General features: G+C 42.7%; 1 protein-coding gene across 4 annotated transcripts in view; it reads right to left on the reverse strand.

Annotated features, from left to right (window-relative positions):
• Positions 1–16,345, reverse strand: part of LOC101083473 (S-adenosyl-L-methionine-dependent tRNA 4-demethylwyosine synthase TYW1) — a 212,081-nt gene that overhangs the window by 195,408 nt on the left and 328 nt on the right. For 2 of the 4 annotated variants that reach the window (XM_023247040.2, XM_023247038.2), the window contains exons 2-6: positions 15,237–15,367; positions 14,472–14,624; positions 8,956–9,057; positions 7,002–7,196; positions 4,660–4,881 (exon numbers count right to left, since the gene is read on the reverse strand). In XM_023247040.2, coding sequence (XP_023102808.2) covers positions 4,660–4,881; positions 7,002–7,196; positions 8,956–9,057; positions 14,472–14,624; positions 15,237–15,367 — 803 coding nt within the window. Of the gene's footprint in view, positions 1–4,659; positions 4,882–7,001; positions 7,197–8,955; positions 9,058–14,471; positions 14,625–15,236; positions 15,368–16,046; positions 16,165–16,345 lie in introns of all 4 variants that reach the window. The other 2 variants (XM_045048333.1, XM_023247039.2) reach the window with 2 other exon arrangements.

The following is a 16,345-nucleotide window of genomic DNA, read 5'->3' on the forward strand; positions in this document are numbered from 1 at the left end:
AGAAAGCAGAAAACATAGGCAGAGAGTTTTGGGGCAGGAGGAGGGGGGAGGCAAGAGCTAAGAATAGATACAGGGATTTTATTCAAAAATTCTAAAGTTTCTGGGAGGGATAAAGAAGAATTTTGGGGCGCCTGCGTGGCTCAGTCGGTTAAGCGTCCGACTTCAGTTCAGGTCACGATCTCACAGTCCATGAGTTCGAGCCCCACGTTGGGCTCTGGGCTGATGGCTCAGAGCCTGGAGCCTGCTTCCGATTCTGTCTCCCTCTCTCTCTGCCTCTCCCCCATTCATGCTCTGTCTCTCTCTGTCTCAAAAATAAATAAACGCTAAAAAAAAAAAAATTTTTAAAAAAAAGGAGAATTTTATAATAAAAACGCAGAACCAAATTAAACCAAAATTCCCAAAACCAATACTCTAACTAGAAGACAACAGATCACTGTGTTCAATTTGGGGGCAGGGCGGGGGGGAATGACTCCCAGCTAGAACTCTATACTCAGTGAAGCATCAATCAACTATGAAGGCAAAATAAAGACATGTAGATATAAACATTCTGAAAATCTACTTCGAAACCACCTTTCTCAGAGAACTATTAGAGAACGTGCTCCAAAAACAAGAGTTAACTAAGAAATTAGAAGATAAAGGAGATACCAGAATCAGGAAATCCAACCCAGTAAGCCAGTGACAGGAAGGCTGTGCATCACAGCAGACAGAAGACACAGGACTCCACCCACACCAAGGTTGGGACTGCAGCCACGCCAAAGTGGAGGAATAAGGACTCGTGAGAAGCCTCCAAGAAATCAACAAAAACTACAGAACACTAAGAAATAATTTTCAGTTCCAATAGAACTTTAGAATGAATCAGTGATAATTATAGAGAAATCAAAACTGATGTAGTCATTACCTAAGGGGAATTAATGTGTAAGAGCGAAAATGTGGGGCACCTGGGTGGGTCAGTAGTAGGTTAAGCCTCTGACGACAGCTCAGGTCATGATCTCATGGCTCATGAGTTCGAGCCCCACGTCAGACTCTGTGCTGACAGCTCAGAGCTTGGAGCCTGCTTTGGATTCTGTGTCTCCCTCTCTCTCTGCCCCTCCCCTGCTCACACTCTGACTCCCTCTGACTCTCTCTCTCTCTCTCAGAAAAAAACGTTAAAAAGTTTTTTTTAAAGAATGAAAATATAATAACATAATATACAGCAGAAATGTGAGCACATATACAGTCACAATAATGAAGCAACAGTCTAGCCAGAAAATGTGCTACAACTGCACAAGAAAACGAGAGGAAAAGTGACACTGCGCGTGTGTGTGTGTGTGTGTGTGTGTGTGTGTGTGTGTGTATGTCCATGAGAGGGAGAGAGATTGTGAAATGTTTTAAAAATCAAGAAATAGCAAGAAGAGCCTATTATTTAGGAATGTAGAGGTAGAATGTCTGATGAAACAGCAAGAATTAAAAGTGACAACCCTGAGAAAATAAGAATTAGACAGAATAAGGGAAGAAAGGATAGTTTTTAATTAAAAGCCTAGTTTTTAATTAAAAGTACTATTTGAAGTCTTAAATGTACAAGTGTTACTTTTGATTAAAAAAATTTTTTTACTTAAATCTGTTTACATGTTAAAAACCGAGAGTGACATCAGCAAAATAGCAGAATAGACAACTCCAAGGGCTTGTTCTCCCACAGAAACACCTAAAAACTAAGCAAAAACCAATAGACTCAACTCTAATTCCCAGAGTTCTGACAACGGCTTACAAGACCCAAGTAAACACTGAATCAGGAAAAAGGAAACCCAAAAATGACATTCAAGGAAATCTGTCACAACACTAGCTGAATACAAAGTAAAGAAACCATGTACAATAGGCAGTCTTTAAAAAGATAGTTTTTAAAGTCAATAAACAAACAATTATCACCCATAGCAAACTACAAAAATAAACCCTGAGGGGGGAAAGAATCTGGTTTCCAGGGTTAATACCTCATAATATTCAAAACTCGCAATTTTCAACACAATATTATGAAGCATGCAAAGAAATAAAAAAGTCTGGCCTACCTGCAGAAGAAATCAACCAAAACCATCCCTGACACTGGACTTCACGAAATAAAAGATTTTAAGCCGATGGTCTTAAATATGCTCCAAGAGCTGAAGGAAACTAGGAGAACGATGTCGAAATACAGAATATCGACACAAAGACAGAAATCATAAAAAGGAAACAAAGAAATTCTTGATCTGAAAAACATAAGAACCAAACTAAAATCTCCTTACAGGGTTTCAGTAGCAGACTTGAGCCGACAGAAGAACCAGCAAACATGGACACAGATCAGTTAGAAACTGGCCAGTCTGAGAAATGAACAAGCGTACCAACACATACAAAAGTGGTTGCACAGGACTCTGTCCTAAATACCACTGGATTGTATCCTTTACAATGGTTAATGCTATGTTATGTGAATTTTACCTCAATTTGCTTAAACAGTGTAAAAAAATATTAAAAGACCAACTGGTAGGAAGGGAAGCAAACATAAGCAAAAAGAATGGCTATAAAAGAGAACAGGGGCGCCTGGGTGGCTCAGTTGGTTGAGCGTCTGACTTTGGCTCAGGTCACGATCTCGCAGTTGACGAGTTCGAGCCCCACATTGGGCTCTGTGCTGACAGCTCAGAATCTGGAACCTGCTTCAGATTATGTGCCTCCCTCTCTCTCTGCCCCTCCCCTGCTCATGCTCTGTCTCTCTCTGTCTCAAAAATAAATAAACATTAAAAAAAAAAAAAAAACTTAAAAAAGAGAGAACAGAAAAACAAAACAGCAGCTGAAACACACAAAACAGAAACATTTGTTTTATATTTGCTTTTCCTGTTTGTTTGAACACAGGTGATTCCAGGGCACGTTCATAAACTTACGGGAACAATCTGGCAGAATGGAAGAGACTAACAACACAGGAGAGAGACGCAATAAACAAAGGGACAAAGTCCTTGATTCCAGCGCATGCACAGAACGGCTCTCGCAGGACTCAGACCCTTGGTCTCCTGCCACATAAGAGATGGGGAAGATGTGTGGATGGGGTTGGGGGCTACAAGAGATCTCTGATGGCCTCCTACAAGAGCTGGAGGAAGGGGCAGAGAGAAGTCTTTTTTTAGGTTTATTTATTTATTTTTGAGAGAGAGAGAGAGCACGCACTCTCAAGCACACCAGTAGGGAAGGGGCAGAGAGAGACAGGGAGAGAGAATTGGGGTTTTTTTAAGTTTATTTATTCACTTAGAGAGAGAGAGAGAGAGACAGAGAGAGAAAGAGAGAGAGAGAATGAATGAACAGGAGAGGAGCAGAGAGAGGAACAGAGAATCCCAAGCAGGCTCCATACTGCCAGCCTGGAGCCCACTGTGGGGCTGGAACTCACGAATTGTGAGATGATGACATGAGCCGTAATCAAGAGTCAGACGCTTAACCCACTGAGCCACCCAGGCACCCCATGAGAGAGAGAATCTTAAGCAGGCTCCACACTGTCAGCACAGAGCCAGGTGTGGGGCTCGAACCCACAAACTGTGAGATCATGACCTGAGCCGAAATCAAGAGTGAGACGCTCACCCAACTGAGCCACCCAGGCGCCCCCAGGCATGGAGAGTATTAATCAGTCATCTTGGAGAGTGAGAAAGGGAACTCACACAAGAACGCTGGAGACTGCTGGGCAGGTTTGAGTGCATACATAGGCCTGTGGTCGTGAATCCAGGGTCAAAGAGCAAGCAGCAGGCAAAGGGGAAGGCAGGTGGGAGGTTTCGACCTGGCTTGGGGTTTGGCCATTTGGGTGAGAAAAGGGAGTGGAAGGCAAGGCAACTGAAGACGTTTATAAGAGAATGAGCATAAAACCTAACCTGGATAAGGGCAGAAGTGAAGAAAGCAATTTTCACTCCCCAATGAAAAAGGCATGGGATCAAAAGAATTGTAAATAAAGTAGGACACCTGAGGCAGGTCAGAGTTCAGGTCACAGGAACATGAAATTTCAGAGATGACCATGGAAGAGGCCTAGGTGAGTGAAGAACATGCCTGCTGGGGGTATGAAGGCCAGGCAACTGGAAGGTCAGGCAGCTGGATCAATCACCTCCATGGATGGCTTTGCCCCAAAGGGTAATGACAGGAACAAGGGTGGAGAGAAAGTGAGTCAGAATGTAAAGTGGTTCCTGAATGACACAAGTGACCCAGTGCCAAAGGACAGACAGACAGCCGTGAAACAGCCTGGTGACATGAGCTTCCAAGGAACTAGGGACCTGAACCAGGAGCCAAGAGACTTGTTTAGAATGTGAGGGACAGAAGACAGGAATCTAGGATGGGACAGCCTTCCAGTCTGAGTGACTAAAGGAATCGTTCAGTAAGACAGGTCAGCAGGAGGATGTGGTTAGGGGACACGAGGACAGGGGCTCAGCTAACTTCAGGCCTCTGGCCGTGTAACTATTAACTATTAACCACCTGCTGGCCACGTAACTATTAAATAGGAGAGGTGGGAAGGCACACAGCACAAACTGGCTTCACTCTTAAGGCCGCTCTCTCTCTAAAACGCCACCGCGTGAGTCTCAGAGCTTCTCTCTAACTAGAAGCCAGAGAAGGCGCTTCTCCGGGCAGAGGTGAGGTTCAGCACCTCCAAACACCAGGGGAAAGCAGCGAGACAGGGACACAGAGGCTCCGTACCGCAGATGATTCACACTGGCCTTTCTTGCAGTTGCCGCCACAGGGTTTTCTCTCTCCTTTCCGAAGTGCCTGTAGCCGGGAGATGAACTTGGTCTTCCAAACTCTGAAGTCGGCTTCAATGCTGCCATGTTTGCTTTTAACCACGTCACAGTCACCCTCCCCTCTAGCCACCACACGGTGAGCACCAAGCATCCAGAGCCACTTATCGACATTCTTGCCAACCTGCAAGAAGACAGATAATCCTCGGCATCACAGGCTTGTAGACTGCTCTGCAAAAGGTCCATGATCCTCGGGGACCCCTGTCACTGGCTGCTGTTGGGAAAAGGGAGCTTAGCCGAAGGGCAGCAGGCCCTCCAGCCCCAGCCGCAACCTGAAACGCTACACTGGTTACATTAGGACAAGATTCTGCAAGAGACTTTATTTTATTGTTATTTTTTCAATGTCTCGGGGCACCCGGGTGGCTCCGTCGGCTAAGCGTCTGACTTCGGCTCAGGTCATGATCTCATAGTGTGTGGGTTCGAGCCCCACGTGGGGCTCGGTGCTCACAGCTCAGAGCCTGGAGCCTGCTTCAGATTCTGTCTCCCTCTCTCTCTCTCTGCCCTCCCCTGCTCATGTTCTGCTTCTCTCTCTCTCAAAAATAAATAAACATTAAAAAAAATTTAGAGTGCAAGTGGGGGAGGGACAAAAAGCGGGGGTACAGAGGATCCGAAGCGGGCTCCACACTGACAGCAGTGAGCCCGATGCGGAGCTCGAACTCATGAACTGCCAAGATTACCCTAAGCTGAAGTCAGACGCTCGACTGACTGAGCCACCCAGGCACCTTGCAAAAGACTTTTTTTAAACAAAGGGACAGACAAACCCTTTTATTAAGGTTAAGATTACTACCTAAAAAAAGACTCTGAAAACTCCTATTCTAAGTCATGGTCAGAATAAAATAACTCATTAGCAAAATGAGATTCAAAATGTAGCAAAGCCCACTTTAATAAGAAAGTGCAGCCCGTTTGGCACGACTCACGGCTTTATAAATTCAGAACTTGAACGTGTTGCAGTAAGAAGCAGTTAGGCTGAGGTACAGGGATTGCCAAGATGCATGGTTAAGAGCTCAAAAACTTAAGGGGCGCCTGGGTTGGTTAACCATCCTACTTTTGATTTCAACTCCACTCGGGATCTCACAGCTGTGTGGAGCTCCGCACTGACAGCAAGGAGCCTGCTTGGGATTCTCTCCCTCTCTCTCTCTCTGCCCCTCCTCTGCTCGTACTCGTGGCTCTCTCCCTCTCTCTCACAAACTAAATTAAAAAAAAAAAGAGAGAGAGAGTTCAAAACTTAACAGGCTTTGTGAGTGTCAAGGCATTAAACACTTACATATCTGAATTTTACCTTTTTTTTTTTTCTAATTCCTTTGAAAATATAGCCAGAAATACACATCTTGATATAACAACTGAATGAAAACAAGCTCAAAAGAAGATCTCTACTTTCACCTCTACTCACATTCTACCAAAGACAGGTGAGCCTGGCTGGGCCCAATTTTGAGAAGAGGTACATATACAAAAAGTTCCAGTAACTGTTTAGAATCTCAAGTAATGGAGAGGCTCTATATTTTTATTACTTAAAGTATAGAGAATAGAACGCAAAAGAAAAGGAGCCCAATTTAATTGCATTTAGAAAAAAGATCTAGGAAAACAAAACAATGTCTTACTACATAAAAGGCAGCAAATGCTTTTCTTCTATTTCCCTTTAAAAATTAATGATTGGGGCGCTTGGGTGGCTCAGTCGGTTAAGCGTCCGATTTCAGCCTCGGTCATGATCTCACCTTTCCCAAGCTGGAGCCCAAATCCATTTCAGATTCTGTGTCTCCCCCTCTCTCTCTGCCCCTCCCTCACTCGTGTTGTCTCTATCTCTCAAAAATAAATAAGCATTAAAAAAAATTAATCATTAAAAGACAACGAGCTCAACGGTATTCAGAGTTAGCCTGAGCCATAAAGGTTGTTCAACTATAGAACAGGCAGCTGACACAGTCCAAAGAACCACTGATCTTCCATCCACAAGGTCTTGCCTGGGGACAGCAGACTAGACTCAATGACCGTAAATCCAGGCCACTAAGACACTAGACAACAGGAGGTATAAGCATTTTACTCAATAAAATTTACTGACCGCCTACTATGCACCAACCTTGGATACATATGTGTAACAATTCCCCATTATAATAGAGTAACACAACAAGTTTATTATTAAGTACCAAAGTTTGTGGATTATTTCACACACAAATGTGTGTATGAATTTTTTTTTTTTTATTAAAAGAGAATTTATCCCTACAATTCAACATACACCTACTTTGTACCTACCTTGTTGAAATGGTTCGCATAGGCAGAATTTCCCAGGCCAAATACAGCATATCTCATACCCTTCAGGTAAGTTTTGCCAAATCGGAAATCACTGGATGCCTCCTCTAACCATTTGCAGAACCACTCTGCACTTTCAGTGGGTCGACCATCAGTATACGTAGCAACCACGAAGGCACAAACGTTTTTACTAGTAACCTAACCAAGAAAGTAATTATTTCAGAAGAATATTCACAATATAACTTACCAGTGAAGAAAATCCCTTTTTAAAATGCTGACATCCACATTAATACTAATCTCTAAGGGCACAGGGTGCTTTCAAAATGTTAACTCACTTTCAAAAGTGGAAGAAAACAGAGCAAGAACACTTTGCACAGGGAGAAAACCCAGTCCATTGCCCCTGCCAATACACCCCTGGTGCCCTTAACTATATATTCCATTCCAGTCCTCAGACTATAAGCTCCTATCATCTCCAACTGCCCTACTGGAAACAAAATCCAAATCAGTCAGGAAGAAAAACAGAAAGATCTCATTAAAACTATCTGAAAAATTAATGTAATAAACTTTTTAAATGTAAGGTAACTTAACACGTGGCACTATCATCTACACGGGGAAACAAAATACGCCTTCAGTCCTGCTAGCCATGGTATTCCAATCTGCTTGAATGAACCTCAAAAATTCCGAGTCATGGGGCGCCTGGGGGGCTCAATCAGTTAAGTGGCCAACTCTTGATATCGGCCTAGGTCAAGATCTCACGGTCATGAGATCAAATGTGGAGTGTGCTTGGGATCCTCTCTCCCTTTTCTCTGCCCCTCCTTCATTCACATCCTTTCTCTCTAAGTAAATAAATAAACAAACCTTTAAAAAAATGTTGTTTTTACATTCCAAGTCATGAGATAAGTTATAAGCAATCCTTTATTAATAATTAAATCCCAATAAAATATTTTGATGGTAAAAAAAATAATCAAATCTCAAAGTTTGCTAATAATTTTTCACAAGAAATTCTGAGCAGATTCAAGGTCACTCATTTGCACCCCACCATTTTCTTATGGGAGAAAGAAATGGACAGTTACAGCTAGGAGGCTATCGACTAAGAAGGGGCTGGCAAACTATGTCCCATAGGCCCAATCCAGCTCACTGCCTGTTTTTTTTAAAAACAAAGTGTTAGTAGAACACAGCACACTCATTCATTTACATTGCCTATGGTTGTTTTGTGCCTCAAAGGCAGAACTGTGTGCACAGCGCCCAAATCAGATGATATTTACTATCTGGCCCCTTACAGAAGTAGTTCATTAACCCCTGCTCTACGTGCTTCTCCAACTTTAGCTGCTTCAGAATCACCTGGAGCACCTGTAAAAATACAGTTCCCCATCCAGACTTTGATTCAGCGGGGCCGGCCTGCATTTCCAACAAGTTCCCAGGAGATGCTGAGAATGCTGGTTCGAGGACCATGCCTTGAGAATCAGTGCTGTAAGGCAAACTTCTCTGAGCGTAACTAGACGAGAGCAAGGGGCATTTCTCAGGTGAAGAAATTAAACCCACGCAGATAATTAAGTAATGCACGGAGGTCACGCAGGTAGTGAGAGACTTCTGTAAGTCCCAAACCCATCCTTTCTGCTACCCAAGTGGCTCCTGACCTCTCAGCAATCTCACGCGTGGTTCACGTGCTCTGCACACTGCCATCAATCACAATCTTCCCTGGATTATGAGGTTGGTTCAGGAGGGAGGAGGGAACTTCAAGCCACCAAGCTTCCCCACCCCAGGAGAGACCACATGCCAGAGGGACGGGTCCCACACCATATATTCAACACCTCTAACTGACCCTGCAAACTCAGCCCACTGAAATGCCTTAGCATGAAAACGAAATTTGTTCTGAAGATTCTATTTATCCCAGAATGCAGGAGGTCAGTCACATTTGAGAGTTTGGACTGAAGAAAAACTTAACACAATTACCAACCTCTTCTACTAGATGATCATCTGGATCGTATTCTTGGAGATTAATAACTGCCACAGGCAGACCTAGGGAGGTAACTGCTTCAGCAAGACTTGCTGCAAATCCCTAATGGGAAAAAAAAAAAAAAAAAAAAAAAAACACATAAACTCTTTGAAGAGCTAAATAAGCAAAGTACAGTCTTAATTTACCTCTGCCGGCAAGGGAATAGGCGTTTATCATGAAAAACTTTTTGCAGTCACTGACATTTATCATCATAAACCCAAACGCTATTCTCACTTCTACCATTTTCCCAAGCATCTTTATGGAGATCAATCATTCAACTGTGCTGTTCTCACTCTGTAAGTACATATACGGGACTAAATCTAAATTGGCTTTTGACATTCCAGCTGCTTTGCCCCACTAGAATAAACATAGAGGAGGTAAGAAATCCTGAAGAGGGAAGAGAATGTGGGATGTAAGAAATCTGACACGTTTCTGAAAGATAAAAAGCAAACAGAAGCAGGTTGACAAGGAGGAGAAAGCCCTAGGGGACAGTCCATGTTCCTGACAGAACCCCAGAGGGGTTCTGGGCTCAGAGTCAGCCACTACACCAAAGCTGGGGGGGACCCTGGGCAGAGAAGAGCCCATCAGTAGACAATCTGTATATGGAACAAGTGCACACAGAGCCTGGGCAACATCCACCCTTTACCCCCCAGACAAAACACCTGCTAGCTCTTCTCCAAACAAAATGAACCCAACGTTTGGGGAAAGCACAAACCTCTAGCCAGGTGTCGGCACTCTGGAAAATGCCTTCCTATTTTTTGCTAAGTAGCCTAAGCTCCCAGGATTAAAGCCAAGCCTACCAAGCATCTATTAATTTACTGGGCATCTACTATGCCAGTCTCAGTTCTGGGAAATATTACACAACAGTGAACAAGACACACATGGTCCCTGCCTTCAGGGAGCTTGCATTCTAATGCACAGATACACAGCAAAGAAATAAGAAAACACATAGTTAATCAGAGGATGACCAGTGCTATGGAAGAAAATAAATCGGGGTAAAGGGTAAGAATACAGTATTACAGGTATGACGATAGTTGTCTTTATACACAGGGAGTGTCAGAACAGGTATATAAGATAAAAATATGCATACACATATTCCGTCTTTGCCCCTAGTTCCAGGCACAAAGGTCCTAAAACCCTTGGAACTTACTGACTTCGGTATCCTAATGAAGTAACTTATGGGGAGGCAGGCCCCAGGTAGCTACAGGAGGGAGGCTGGTCGTCACAAAACCAACAACATGATTAGAGATTTAGAACTTTCAGTACCATCGTTCCCAGTGAGTTCAATTATCAATGGCCAATGATTTGAAATGTCCATTAATACCTCTAACGGACAGGTTTCAGGGAGTTTCTGGGTTGGTGAACACATTGTTACACTGAGAAGGTGGTGCACAGAGAAGGTCCAGAAGCTCTGAGCCATTCCTGTCCACCATACCTTGCCCTATGCATGTCTGCCATTTGTCTGTGTCTGTCTTGTGTCCTTTACAAGAAACCAGTAGATGTAGCCAGTCAGGCAATTCCTGAGTTCTGTGAATCGTTCCGGGAAATTATCGAACCTAAGGAGGACCGTGGGATCGAACTTATAGCTGTTCCAGTCACAAGCGCAGGTGGCCCCTGGGACTAGTGGCCCCTGGCATCTGAAGTGGAGACAAGTCTTGTAGACTGGGCCCTTATACCTGTGGAATCTGACAAAAACTCTGGGTAGCTGGTATCAGAATTGGAGAAGTGGTCTCAAAGACAAAGATTTGAGCCAAACCTGAAGGAAATGAGAGGGCCAGCCATGCGGCTACCCCAAACAGAGGTAACATGGAAGTGAAAAGGCCTAAAGGAGGGGGCAGGCTTGGCAAAGAGGTTCACAACCCTGGGGGGGACTGGGGGGTACCAAGCAAATGAGGTAAAAGAGATAATGGAAAACCAGACGTGAGGGCTTCCTGGCCACTGTGAGGGCTTTGGCATTTACTCTAAGTGAATGAGGAGGTCACTGCTGGGAATGTAGTTCCACTTAAGTTTTCAGAGTCCCTCTGGCCGCGGAGCTGAGAGGGCCCTGAAGCCGAGGGAGGGGCCGAGCGGCACTGAATGAAGGGGACGTGACTGCAGTGATCCAGACAAAATCTGAGGGTGCCCCGAGCCACAGTGCTGAGAAGTGACTGGCACCTGGATCCATTGTGGAAGTAGAACAAACAGCATTTGCTGACAAATTGCATGGGGGGAGGGGAGTAGGAAAAAGAGAGAAGCCAAAGGTTTTCTTTGAGCTAGGCAACTGGAAAGATGAAGTTGGTAAAGAAGTGAAAAAGGTCTGGACAAAAAACTCGGGAGTTCAGTTTGAGCATCTGAATTCTGAGATGCCTACTAGACATCACATAAAGATCTAAGATAGGTAACTGGACATGGGAGTCTGGAGTTGAGGAGAACAGTTCAGATGAAAACCATAAATTCAGAGGCCCTCAGCGCATACAAACGAAGGCCAGCAGGTCAAATCCAGCCCTCCGTTTGGTTCTACAGGTGCAAGTTACAGGGATACAGTCATGTCACTTAATTTACATATTGTCTGTGGCTGCATCCACGCCAAGGCAGCAGAGCTGAGCAGCTGCAACAAAGACTGTTTGGCCCACAAAAACTAAAAGCCTAAATACCTACACATACGTAGCGTAAAAAATAAAATGGCTTGCCCTTTACAGAAAAAGTCTGCCAAATTGTATCTAGAGGCAAGAACATAGTCTAGATAATAAGATCCCTTAGAGAGCACAGTGAGTGCAAATAGAGACAGGGTCTCAAGGACGGAGCCTTGGGACACTCCTACCTTTAGAGGCCAAGCAGAGGAGAAATTAGCAGATGGTAAGTAAGGAAGACTAGCCCTGGCCAAGCAGGAGGATGACCTAGAGAAGAATGCCAAGTAAGATGAAAGGTGAGAACTAATTAGCAATATGGAAAGCACCGGGAACACGTCAGGGCATAGAAGCCTGACAAGAGTGGTCCAAGAAAAACAGGAGTAGGGCAATTGGAGATTTAGAGATAGTGGCAGATATTTTCAAGGCGCTTTACTCTTAAAAAAAAAAATCTGAGATGGCAGTTAGAGGGAGATATGGGGCCAATAGGTCACACGGTATGCTCTGACCCACCCTGCACAGAGCGTCCGGTGAAAAATTTATAATTAAAGAACACACATCTGTTCACACAAGAACAGAGAAAACCCACACCAGCTAGCCCATCATTCTGTCTAAAAATGAACAGAAAACCATGGTTCACCAGGAATTTGATGAGAACAAGCAGAAGGAAAGAAAAATGGCAAGGTCAGAAAGTGTCTGACTTTGGCTCAGGTCCTAATCTCACAGTTCTTGAGTTTGTGCCCCACATCACACTCTCTGCTGTCAGCATGGAGCTTTCTTGGGCTCCTCTGTCCCCCTCTCTCTGCCCCTTCCCCACTCACTCATGTGCACGAGCTCTCTCTCAAAAATAAATAAACATGTTTTAAAAACGAACAAAATTGGGGGGGAGGGGTAGAAAAAAAACGAACAAAATGGTGTGTTTGCAACTAAAAACGTAAGAACCAAAATAAAACATTCAAAAAGATTTGGAATTGAAATCCCACAACCTCAAAGTGGAAAGAAAAAGAGTTACAAAAGAGAAAAGATTTAAGACAAAGAAGCCATCCAAAAGCTCTAACATCCAGCCAACACAAATGACAGAAAGAAAAAAAACAGTTTAAAAAAAAATTTTTTTAATAAAATAAAAATGGGAAGCCTAGGTGGCTCAGTCAGTTAAGCGACCAACTTCGGCTCAGGTCATGATCTCATGGTTTGTGAGTTCGAGCCTCGCTTCTGGCTCTATGCTGACAGCTCAGAGCCTGGAGCCTGCTTCGGATCCTGTGTCTCCCTCTCTCTCTGCCCCTCTGCTGTTCACATTCTATCTCCGTCTCTCTCACTCTCTCTCTCTCAAAAATGAACATTAAAAAAAAATTTTTTTAATAAAAAAGAAAAAAAAACAGAAAATGGAAGGGAAAAAATATGCCCAAAAACATTAGCAGAAATGCTTACAAATCTTCAAAAGAGCCCAAGTGTCCAGCACAACAGCTGAAAAAAGATCCAACCTAGACACCATCTCAAAAAAGTTCCAAACCTCAAGGACAAAGACATGACTCTAAAAGCTTCCAGAAACAAAAATCAAGTCATCTACAAAGGAATGAGGAGACTAGCTTTTTCATCAACAACACTGACCGGGGTAAGACAATGAAGTGATGCCTTCAAAGCTGTAAGGAAAAACTAATCTACACCCAGCAAATATGAAGCCATTAAATGTGAAAGCAGAATAAAGAAATTCAGATGGCATAGCTTTTAGGAGGGTCATCTAACCCGTATCAACAATGAGATGGCCAACGACATTAAGCCAAGAGGCCAACAACTGATATTTGAGGAAAGTCTGTGTTAACTAATACAAGAAGTCAATAACTTTTATCCAACATTGATCAATCTAGAAACACAGCATAAAGAAACAGCCATCAGAGGAATCAAAAAGAAGAAATAGTTAAAAAGAGATTCACTAGAAAGTACTTTTCGGTATGAACCCTCCACACACCTGGATGTTACAGTCTTCAAGTGTCAATTTGATCTTTTAAAAAAATTAAAAACACACATAAAGAGAGGCTTTGAGATCTTCTATGAGTAACATAAAAGGACTTTGTTTTGGCTGCTCAGATGCCTTTTTTACATTTCTTCTGGTTCCCCACCTCTGTTGCTTAAGGCTGAACCCTTAATGTTAAGTGACCTTCAACTATGATGTGGCACAAAGCCTACACTGGAGTTCTGAAAAGCGAAGAAATATTATTCTACAAAACATCCACAAGAGGGCAGTACGACCCTCTTTAGTACCCCACAAAAATCAGTTGACACTGACTTTTTAACTTCATTTTCACCTTCGCCTTAGAATCTTTTCCTAAAAAGCACTAAATAGCTGTGACCTTCATAACAAAGTAGCCAACAGCAAATATATCCGCAGCACATATCTACTTTAAACAGTATTCGATGTCTACTGTTAACACTTTTAACACTATTAAATCAAAACACATTTTATTAAGTAGATGTGTGACGTCGAAAAAGTCAGGGCCCCATCCCATACTGGACGCTACTGCTGACATGCTCTTTTCACTATCCCCTACTTCTGCACCCGCCATCAGTAATAGGCTTAGAACTCTCCATTCTGCTGAGGCAGAAGCAAGCTTCAGCACAAAACCCCTCAGGACAGTGACCATCAGACTGGAATTGGGCTGGAATTGGGCACAAGGCTGGAATTGGGCACAAGGGTTAAAAACTCACACAATGCCCCGGGAAGGAAAAAGGTATGCTGAGGAAGGGAAAAAAGAAGATTTAAAAGAAAAAAAAAAAAAATTAGAAGACCGATTCAGTTCACTGTGAATGGATACCTTTAAGCGATCTTCTAAAAGATCAAGAAACCCAGAGAAAAATATCATATGAAGTTCTCACCTTCGCTGTTCCAGTCTGGGAACCATAGAAAATCTTCACTCCAGACACTAAGATGTCCTTCTTTTGAAGAGAGATATAACCATTTGTCATCAAATCCCGAGTTGCTTTTGGAACAGATTCATCCTTTGAGTTCTTGCCCTTGAAGATAAACAACTACACAAAATCCATCAAGTTTGAGTCTTTTCCTAACTTCAGTAGTGATGACAGCACAGACAATAACCGATTTTACTATTCTCTTAATCTTTCTGGTGTACTCCTCAAATATTAACCCCTTGATATAATTAGGTCCTTTAAAGGCTGGACCTACGATCCTTAAGGCTATAAAGATTCCCAATTCCTCCAGGACAGAACTAACTATACACACATTCATCCATAATGTGCTTTATCGAAATAAGACTAGGAACTTACTTTCCAATCCTTAATTAGTGGTAAGAAAACAGAAGACTACTACTCTTTAAAAGTGCTAAATAGATTTTTCTTATGAAGGCTTAATTTTTCATTATGAACTCTTCCTGTATCTCAAGAGTAAAACATCCACAGCCCATCAAAGAAAACATAAATAACTTATTTCATAATAAATTTGTCTTTAAAAACTGAGAATAAAATTTTTAGGCATAAAAAAAAAAAAAACCTGTGTAGAGACCAAACATAAAAGTGACTGAAAAGTTCCTTTTAGCTTTTCTGAAAACCTTAGAAAATCTGTACTCTAAATTCTCTATAAATCTAATGCCTTAATTCTCTCCTATAAAAACCAACTCCACTTACCTGCTTCCTGATGACAATCTGGAAACAAATCCAAAGGCTAATGCCAAAGGCAAAGCCCAAATATATGTAAAACCTGTTTATCCATAATGATATTAAAGGTGAAGAGAAGTTCCATGTATCCAAAGAAGGATCTAAATTTAAAAAATACATACATGTAATTTTACATAAAGTTACATATACAAAGCTGCCCATCCTTATTTTAAGAATAAAAAATAAAATAGGGGCGCCTGGGTAGCTCAGTTAAGCATCTGACTTCAGCTCAGGTCATGACCTCATACTCCATGAGTTCGAGCCCCACATCTGGCTCTAAGCTGTCACAAGCCCAGCAATGGGCTCTGTGCTGAATAGCTAAGAACCTGGAGAGCCTGCTTTGGATTTTGTGTCTCCCTCTCTCTCTGCTCCTCCCCTGCTCATGCTGTCTCTCTCTGTCTCTGTCTCTCTCTCAAAAATAAACATTAAAAAATAAAATAAAACCAACCTTCATATTCAACAACCCGGCTAAGAATTCTAAAAAAATCAACTCTAATAAAAATAATATACAACTGCATGTGGTCATGTGATAAAATTACCGTAACGATGCTAACTCAGAAAAACACAAAATTGTACCTTCATTTGGGTATAGCACTTGGAAGCAAGAGAAGTGAACAAAGTCAAAACACTTTACGTGGAATTAACTCTGCTGTGTTTTGAGTACTCCATAAGAAAAGCTTTAAAAAATACTATTCTCTTTGCTCTAGTTTTACTTTAAAGACCCACTGTTACTCGCAATGGATCTCACACCCCGTTTTTTGGAAAGACGTATGAATGGACCTGGCCTCAAATGTTGAACTGGAGGCAATTTCAAAAGGCGAAGCCTAAATTCTGGGGTTTACAGGTGCTGGTCCACCGTGGAAAAAACAAACATGGGCTTTGCCGTTGCTGCTCCACCCTGGAAAAGACCAAAAGCCACCAAACACGTGGGTAAAGAAAGTGGGCAGTTCTCTATGCGTTTTCCTTGAGGTCAGAAGCACAGTTCCTTCTGAACTCATCCCCTAACCTCATGAGGCAACAGCCAGGTCAAAAGCAAGGATCAATCCTCCCTTGCTGTCAATGGCTCCTGTCCCGGGCTG

The sequence above is a fragment of the Felis catus genome, chromosome E3 (assembly GCF_018350175.1).
Source record: "Felis catus isolate Fca126 chromosome E3, F.catus_Fca126_mat1.0, whole genome shotgun sequence".
NCBI lineage: Eukaryota > Metazoa > Chordata > Mammalia > Carnivora > Felidae > Felis > Felis catus.